Source organism: Amblyomma maculatum, chromosome 8 (genome assembly GCF_055883805.1).
Source record: "Amblyomma maculatum isolate TAMU_Amacu chromosome 8, ASM5588380v1, whole genome shotgun sequence".
NCBI lineage: Eukaryota > Metazoa > Arthropoda > Arachnida > Ixodida > Ixodidae > Amblyomma > Amblyomma maculatum.
The window spans coordinates 71172792-71182289 of record NC_139351.1 but is presented as its reverse complement, the minus strand read 5'-3'; the positions used below and the strand labels follow the sequence as shown (position 1 = coordinate 71182289).

At 44.2% G+C, this 9498-nt stretch overlaps 1 protein-coding gene across 2 annotated transcripts in view; it reads right to left on the bottom strand.

Moving 5' to 3' along the window:
- Positions 1–9498, bottom strand: part of LOC146181452 (mitochondrial GTPase 1-like) — a 28240-nt gene that overhangs the window by 9691 nt on the left and 9051 nt on the right. The window contains exons 6-10 of one of the 2 annotated variants that reach the window (XM_084576499.1): positions 7991–8052; positions 5260–5356; positions 3238–3319; positions 2200–2306; positions 620–752 (exon numbers count right to left, since the gene is read on the bottom strand). In XM_084576499.1, coding sequence (XP_084432625.1) covers positions 655–752; positions 2200–2306; positions 3238–3319; positions 5260–5356; positions 7991–8052 — 446 coding nt within the window. In that variant the 3' untranslated portion in view covers positions 620–654. Of the gene's footprint in view, positions 1–573; positions 753–2199; positions 2307–3237; positions 3320–5259; positions 5357–7990; positions 8053–9498 lie in introns of those variants that run through there. The other variant, XM_084576498.1, reaches the window with a different exon arrangement.

The window sequence follows — 9498 nt, the reverse complement described above, 5'->3', positions numbered from 1 at the left end:
CAATAAGCTTAACCTGTGTGTATTTCTCTCATGTAAACGTAAACTTGCTTTCACACGATTAGATTTGGCGTGCCAGATTGACGCCGTACATGATAAGCTAGCCGAGATTAAGCAACTTCAAAATAACAAGTAAATATTTTTGAGCCACATTAATGGTGCATATCTGACTCACGTAGCTCCACATCAAGTGTTGCCATGCTACTAATGTAATTGTAAATGGTTTTTCTATGATCTGTGTCTCAGAAAGGGAATGCTGATACTAAGGAGATCATTTAAACTAGGTCTGTATGTAGCTCTGAGTTTGTCTAAACAACTCCTGTGTGGAATCATGGGCTCAATAGTTTGATGGTTCTTGGCGCTCAATCGTAGCACAAAAAACGGGGGGAGACAACACGGGGAAAAAAGGAGAGCAGATCGGCATCAAGTCTCAAATTGTGGGAGCAAGGACAGTGGTTGGCACTGTGTTTAAAAAAAAAGCTTCAGAGTTCAGAGACACACGTTACTTCTTTATATTTTCCTTGGATAGGTAGTTAGAAAGAAAGCCACTGGAAAACTGCACAAAGTAGCACCAACTCTGTTTGAAACACTTTTAATAAAACAACTAGGATGCTGTACATACGCCATACGTTTATGCCACACAAGCCGCCGAGGTCGCTAATCCGGAAGGAAAGTTATTTTGCCCAGCAAGCCCCGACGAAAGCCCTGGATGAAGTTCATTGCTGCTGATTCTTGGTTGGCACGGATAGTCCATCCTGGAACAAGCAAATGTGTCGGATTACTGAGGAATTTAGCTTGGATTTCCACACTGCAACCAAACACAGCAAGAGCGCTTGTCACCAAAATCATTGGCTTTGTTTTCCCAACAGGTTTAAACACCTGTTCAGTAAGCATCAGCACTGCAGCATCATTGTATTTGTTCTGTTCCATCAAATCTTCTCCTTTCCTAAATGTTCACCTGTTTCGTTGGATCATTTTTTACGCTCTTGATTTTGGACATAAGCATTGAAAGCTGAAATTCTGCAAACACATTCGCAATAGGTATCTAATTAGGTGGAAAGTCAAAAGAGGTATCACAAACATGATTGCAGCAAAGGCAGAAGTGCAACGTTGGCACTGCCATCTGGCTATGAGGCGACAAAGCAGTGCGAATAATAAGACAGAGATCCAGCACCGCTTCCTTCCGTTTCTTAACATGCATGGCTTGTATTCGGTCGTGATGCAAGTCATTTTTTAAATGTCATCTGAAGGGTTATGGGGCACTTGTATGCTGTTTTAGAAATGGCAGTTTTTATAAGGGCAGTCAGTCATCGACAGTGAACAATGCATGAGGAAAATCGCAGCTCTGCACATTAACTGTGAGATCGAGCTTGAATTACGAAGGATAGCTGAATTGAAAATAGAGGCATCGTGTAAGTGCAATACGCCGAGTTGTCATTGAACTATACAGAAGTGGCTGTCTTCTGTCTTACTTTAGAGTTCTATATTTTTCTTCAAAATGTTTCTTTTCTTTGTCTACACAAGAAAAGTAAGGTTTGGTTTGGTTTGTGAGGTTTTTGATGTCCCAAAGCGACTTGGCTTTATAGCATATTTCACAACAAGAAGTTGAATTTCCCAGTGTCTGGCATATCATCTGATAAGCCATTCATGCATCTGTTTCCACCACTGAAAAGAATGCAAGTGATTGCAATGATGCTTGCAAAATGTATGTGTACTGCTTTAATAGATTACTTTGCCGAATGTGCCTGTGGCCCTTGGAGGGCCATCGAGCGACACCAGTGCAAAGCAGTGTCCCAGTCACTTAATTTGTGACATAACGAATCTTTCTAAGAAGCTTCGTTTGGTTTGTGGGGTTGAAGTCCCAAAGCGACTCGGACTATGGGAGTCGCTTTAGTGGAGGGCTCAGGAAATTTCGACCACAGGTACCTTGTTTTTCGCCTCCATTGAAAGCGCCCGGGAGAAGCTTCATGTTTGTGCAAACGCTTTACTGGAAAGGATTCCATGTGGCACGAGATTGACAGGTAGGAAAAGAAAAAAAAAATAAAACTGCCCCAGGAACACAATGCTGTCACGAGTCAGAATTCCAAGTATCAAAACCCTCTTGCAAAGAGAGAGATTGAGAAAGTTGTAGAATAGATTGTCAAAATGGCTGCACTGTTAGCAACGTGATGCGATTAGGTTCCCTCCCCCTCCGTCACATACCTTCGTAGGTGCGCACTCTCTGGACAGCTTTCAGGTTGATGGCTGTCTTGTAAAGGACCAGTCGAATGTCGTCGCATGGCTCATCTAGACCAAGGTAGTCAACATAGCTGCAAAAATGCGGCACAAGAATGTAAGGGAAGGGCATATAAACAGCCAGCGAGTGCAGGTGTTGGCACACCAGGCAAATGTGTACAGGTTCGCTCGCTATGAGAGAGATCAAAGTGTGAGCATGCAATAAAGTAATTATGTGCAACAAGGACACTTTTTCCCACTTTATAACTAGAATTACCCTTGGAAATTTCAATGCAAAAAGTAAAAAGAAAGCAAGAAACAAATGTTTTGTCATGCAAATGCTTCTTCAGACTAAGATAAGTCCTCTTGTCGAAAAGTTGGCTCGGTTTGCAAACCGAGGGTCCCCCTCAACCCTTGTTCAGTGCTCTTTCATACCATGTAGCCATCTTCATTCTCTCATTCTACACTGGGCTGTCATGTGCAAGTCACTCTGTCTGTGGTCAGTGTTTTTTTTTCTGCTTTGTCAACATGAACAGCTATTAGGGAAAGGCGCAGTACCTGTCACATTTGTTTCTGTGGAAACCTGGTCCGCGCCTTAAGGGAAGGGAGGAAGGTGGAATTGAAAGTGGAAAGAGAGGAAGAGGAGCCATAGTGGAGGGCTATGGAGAAATTTCTACCACCTGGAAATCTTTTTAGGTGCGTTTACATCACGGGCACCTCTTTGTTTCACCTCCATCGAAACGCAGCCGCCGCGGTCGGGATCGAACCCAGCTATCAATTTGCCAATTTTTGTTTTCTTTCTGTTCAGCCGCCGCGGTCGGGATCGAACCCAGCTATCAATTTGCCAATTTTTGTTTTCTTTCTGTTCTGCTAAACTTGTAATTATACAGTAAAATATCAGATCTTGTTAAATCGACATCACTACACGGGCGTAAACAAGTGCAGTGCTTGACAGTACATAACGCCATGCTTCCAGCCAGTTGCAGTAATGGTAGAGCAGTTGCAACTTGTGGCACAAGGGCTGACCTGTAGTTGTGCCGCTGATTGAGCCAGAAGAGCAGATAGTCGGCCATGAGCACGGGGCCTACCAGGTGGTCCAGCATGCAGCCTGCATTCAACACACCGGGATCACATCTTCCGCAGATTGGCATCAGCACCCACAGCATGTTGAAGGAAGGACCACAGGCAGCGATAATGGGATAAACCCCTCCAGCCATAGATGTCCGCGCATGGAGTAGGAGGTGGTGGGAGGTAGGAGCAGTAGATGCAATGCAGCAGGGAGCAGATACAGAGAGGTATCGAGAGTGAGGGGGACGCACTGCAGAGGGACAGCATGAGAAAGGTGAGGGGTCTTTTACTACTATATGTTTATGCACAATATTTACAGTCATGCTGTACCTTGACTCCCTCTTATAATGTCCATGTGACAAGAACATTGCTCCAAGGCCAGTCACCGCAATCAGCAAAAAGACGCTCGCAAGGTGGTAAACAAAACAAAGAGTTAATAGGAGGCAGAAGCACCAGGGTGGCGCCACAGACGTAGGATAAAACGGTGACACTGTTCATTACTGCACTCTTCTCCAACTGTCGCCCAATGGTTTTGTCAGTCAGAGCTATACAATAAAATGACGACTCTCACTTTCCACAGCCCTCTTCATGAGCAAGTCCACATAGAAAAAGAATAGAAAAGGACAAATGTTTTTTTTTTTTTTTTTTGTTCTGAATTTTCATGAGTTGTGTAAGCTGTCACCAATGACCAATTTTTATCAGCATGGGAACACACCAGAGATGCGGCAGGAATAGACATCTCATAGGCTTTCCACAAATGCCTCCTAGTTCCAGGCAGCATTTCAACTGATATACTTAATATTGCGTTGTTCAGTGATGCTGGTTCAAATGCTTTTCATGACTGGGCTGCAGTTTCACACAGAAGTGACATTTTAATTGGCACATGTTTTGCTTAATAAATAACATATCTGGTCCTTGTCCCTATTGTAGAATAAATTTAGGCACTTGCTGTGGAATAATGCTTGCATTTGCCAGCAAGGCTACCAGGGATGCCTGACTGAAGCTAAAGCTTCATTTGAATTGGGTGGCTATCACCTTGCTTGAGAGAAAGAATTAAGGGGTTTATGCCAATATGAGGATGACACTGGTTTCTGTTGTGAAACCCAGGACAATCCTGCTGGCAGCCGTCCAAGGAACACTGTTTGCTGATTGTTGCTCCAGGGGATTCGTTAAGTTAATACATCTTCATGTCAGTTAGTCGGTTAATCACTGTGGAATACCAGCATGTACATCCAACCATGTAACACAGCGTGGAAAGTCCGAGACTCGTTGCACCCTTTCCTGGGGGACAATTAATAAGCCAAATCACCAGCTTTACCTCCCCAATTTCCTGCTATATACCCACTGACTCCTCGGTCCACATGCACGACCCATGCACGTCTGAATGCCACGGCCATACATGGTGCATTTTCAGTGGACAGGCCACAGTCCTAGGTTCTATTCAGTGGTCAGTGCACACAAGAAAAAATAAAGAAAGGAAAAACTAAAAAGAGGAGAAGCACAGGGTCATTAATTGCATCAGTTCAAGACTCTCAAAGCTGCATTCATGACTGCTGCACACAAGTACCACCCAAGTAAAGGTTCAGACTTGCAGTCATTGGGTTTCAGGTGCTACGGCACTTGAAAGAATGATTGCGCATTAGTAGTCACCCGAGTATAGCCATGCAGCTGCAAAGAAAAGTCACTCATAAACTCTGCCGCTGAAAGAAAAGGAAAGCTGGTCTAAGGATGAAACCCAACACCACCTTCTACCACCAACTACTCCGCCTTTGGTGGTGTCCCTCATTTACACTGGACAAAGGATTCCTCTAAACATACATAGTACAAAGTAGGAAACTGCTTTACAACAATAAACTGCCAATCAGCGAAATTTTTTTGGCCAGACACAAATCTATATTCATTCATGGCCTTCCTACTGCTAGTGGCACAACCGCACGAGACAATATTTCATGTACGCACAGACCACAGTCATCGACTCACCGCATAGCGCCAGCTGCAATGCCACCTGGGGGTCATCTGTAGCGGGACTCAGGATGCCGGGCGTGTCTAGCAGGTAAATCGAAGGAACCTGACTGATCTGCACAACCACACAGCTTGAGTCACAATTCTGAACCGCATGAGAGTTAATCGTACAGCCAGTTATGTGCCTGGGCAGAATACACACATGCCTCAACACTGCTGGCAGTAAGCTAGCCCCGATTTCAAAAATGTTCACTATTTTCGCTTCAATGAATGATTAGAGCAATTGCCGCAGATAAATTTGTGAACAATAACACTTGTTCTGTGGGCACCTAAACCGTGCCATAAAGGGAGATAGGAATGAAAGCGGAGAGAGAGAAAGGGGTGCCGTAGTGGAGGGCTCCAGAGTAATTTCAACCACCTGGGGATCTTGCGCCCACATCACAGAGCACAGAGACGCCTTTTCGTTTTCGAGGCCAAAATGAAGCGGTATCCATGTGCTGTGCTGTTCAGTGCATGTTAAAGATCCCCAGGTGGTTGAAATTACTCCGGAGCCCTCCACTAAGGCACCCCTTTCTCTCTTTCTGCTTTCATGCCGACCATCCTCCCTTCCTTAAAGGTGCAGTTGAAGTGTCCACAGAACAAGTGTGACAGATACTGTACCTTCCCTTCCTGTGAACCAATTTAATATTGTAACAATAACATTGCAACACATACCAATATGGCCACTTTTTACCAAAGAATTATTGCATGCATGGCTGATTTAGCTTGTATTGAAACCTTATCTACACACGGTAAGCACAATAGAGAAACAAGCACATGCAATACGGAAGGTATTCTTGACCATCTAATGTAATACAGGCAATTTAACTTGGGTTTTGGGTTTTGTCTTTTGCTCTATGCATTCTTCAGCAGCTCACACACTCTCCAAGCTCGTGCTATCACCTTGTCAACAAGCCAGCTGATAGAGAAAACACTCGCTCCTTCTTCGTTACCTTCCATCAAAATTGTGCACACAACAAAATTATGCCTTATACAAGCCCTCACTATAGTAACGGAAAAATTGAAAGGAAATGAGAGGCACAGATAGAAAAATGCACGACTGTTTGGTGATAATACTACTCCACGATACCAAACAGGACAGGAACAGGACAGAGGAAGGAGGTAGGCGACAATAAGAAAATAATACAGGTGACTGCCACATTCAGCTTTCATTGCCTTGATGCAGCAGAAATGTAGGTCAAACAAGTACGCTGAAACACTGCTCCCTTCCTGTGCGTTGCACGAGCCTCAAAAGTTTTTCAAGCAGCCCGCTTGCATTTTGCGTCTGTTTTCAGTCTGACCTAAGTTTCCTGCAAAGCGCTTGGAGGTAACAGACACGTTTAGCATATCATGTAACGTGTTACCGCCTGTGTTACCAGAGTACTGGGAAACCTCCCAGCTGCAGTATAAAGAATTTCCTCGCCAAACTCGTAATTTTGTGATCACTGCTTAGAGAAGAGTTTTTAAATGCAATTTCCTCAATAATACATGCATCCTCTGTGGCCAGGCAGACATCAACATACCCAGAAAAAGCCACATAATCGATTAAAAAATGGATGGGCTTGTCTTCAGTGTCCGACCTAAGCCTAGGCTTGCAGAGGTTTCTACAAGCTGTGGACAGGCAGAGACTTTCTTTATTGAACTTTCTTGGAAAATTTTCAGCGAGGTGTAGCCATGCCAAAGGCATTAAACAGAGTAGTTTTAAGAGCTAAACATTACGACTTCACCCCCTGTTCACTACTGTTGCACAACCTAGTCAGCACCACTAGAATCAATAAGGCAAGGCAAACGCACAATGCAACTATGGAAAGCACTAACACATACACATGTACGCACTCACATAAAGAGAGAGAGAGTCCTGACTTGAGGGCATATCTTTGGCTCAGAGATGCAAACCCTGTATACACCTTAAGGCTGTCAATTTTTAGTACATGCAACAGCTGCACTATTCACAGTTGCCATGTGCGATATGTCAGACATGTGCTTTCACATAAAAGGTGTTGGAAGTCAGGGCTGTGCAAGTGCACTTGTTTTGTAAGGACTGTGTACTTGTTTGTATATGCCTCCCTTTCACAGGTGTCTGGTGCATTTCTATTCAAGTAAACATGTCTGCACTTGTATAGTGAGCACTGGGAGTTTTGACAGTGTGAAACAACCAGTGCTACTGTTTTTATAACAACGTGGACAATCCATCGAGCGCCTTCCATGGAAACAAAAAAAATTGCTTACCTCTCCTGCTTTGGTTGCACTCGGAAAGCAAGCCTCATAATGAGAGTGCTATAGCACAGTGGGAAAAAAAAAAAAAAAATATCCAGCACACTTGGGACAGTGCTTTCCCTATGGTGCTGTCAAAACACTTAAACCTGATAGCGTATACACGATTTGAACAAGCGTGCTTTTGCAAGGAAATGAAAGGCTTACTTTCCAAGGAATAATGAATTTGCACAACCTGATGGGAAGGGCGCAGAGATCAAATTCAGTGGAAACCTAAAGCAATACTCTCATGAAACAGGAACTTGAGAATTTCCAAAGTTGGCTGCAGTAAACATTGCCCTTTCATTTTCATTTTACTAGCAGCACGTTCTGCCTCTATCTTTGCTCTCGGCTGTCTACTACGCTACACGGAGTGACAGATGTATGCCGATTAGGCCAATCCAATCAGTTAACAACCCTCGGCAAAACAGTATGACGCATGCTGGTTGACCCTCACCTTGATACGCTCAAGGACGGACATGGTGACACCAGCCTTCGCACCAACACGTGTGGCCTGTCCTGCAATGAGACAGAAAGAGAGGATGGCGCGCTACCTCATGCACAGCTTGAGCAAGGAGCCAACCTAAGCCAATATGTAACGAAAATATAACACTTCGTGCTTGAGAGACCTCAAAATGCTGTAAAGCAAGGAAAAGCTCGCATGCAAAAATAAGACAGGTTCTGTATTGCTGGTAAAACTCACTCTCCCTTCGAGGAATTATTGAATGAGTGCAGCGATAGTGTTGGAAACATCATTTTCTAGAAAATCTAGCATTGTTGGCATTGTGATAAATCATGACTCTGCCTCGTGCAGGCGGTAAATGGCAGGTGATGTGGCTCGCCACTGACTGATCAGTGGGTTGTGTGATGTCACAAGCCCAAAGCTGACAGGAGCTGCCAATTCGGGCAGCTCCTGTAAGATGGAAGGCTGGGATGGAATTCGAATGCTCCAGATCCTGGTAAATTAAGTCAAACACGCTCCTCCTGAGCCACCCAGGCATGTTCATACGGCTTGGTTAAAGCAGGGCTTTACACAGTAGAACCTCACTGATACATTCCCGGTTCATACGATTTCCCGTTTCATACATTCAAAATCGCGGGCAGTAAAACAACTCCCATAGAGTTACACTATTTTTCTCCCGGTTACAGCATTTGAAATTTCGACAAATTGCGGTCGTATGCTATGTTTTGTGATCAACTGCATATATGCTAACGAGTGCTTGCGACGTGAGAAACAGATCAACGGCGATCACCCGCCACAGTTGCTTTCCAGCAGTACCTAGGTGCAACGGGATGAAGCATCTAAAAAAGCCAACATATGAGGCACCCGTTTCTGCGCAAACATGACTTCGTGAAGAGAAACGCAACTTCTTTTGCGGTGCCTTAGGGGCATAGGAATGAACCATTTGATAACTACAACTATTTGCTTGCATACGAGTGGGCCGGGTCTGAGGGAAGTAGCATGAGCAAAACTGCGGCGCTTGTAAGCCATTACGATGGCTTCTCCACATATCACTGATGTAAGGGGGCGAAGCATCCTGAAACCAAGGAAGCGATTGCGGTTTGTCATTCCTTCTACGAACCAATTCTGTTGCTAACTCTCTTCCGTGCTTAGCACAACGCAAATATGGATTTAATTCTGCGAGAGCTAAAAAAGGAGCTGTGCATACTTCATGTCTACAAATGCTAATCTATACTTTTATGCAGTGAAAGTCTCAATTCTAAATGCCTTTGTACCTCATTCAGCAGATAAGCTTCCTAATATTAGGCAGTTCGGATCATACGTTTTCCCGGATAAAATGTTTTTCCTGGAATTTTTCAAAGAAAGATATCAACGAGGTATTACAGTATCTATGCTGGGGGGTCTCTCACATAAAGTGGTGGGTTACGAGTGTGTGCTGATGAGCATGCATGGGGTAATAGAGGCACAAATTAAGGAATTCATGGTAAAGCAAGTAGCAAAAT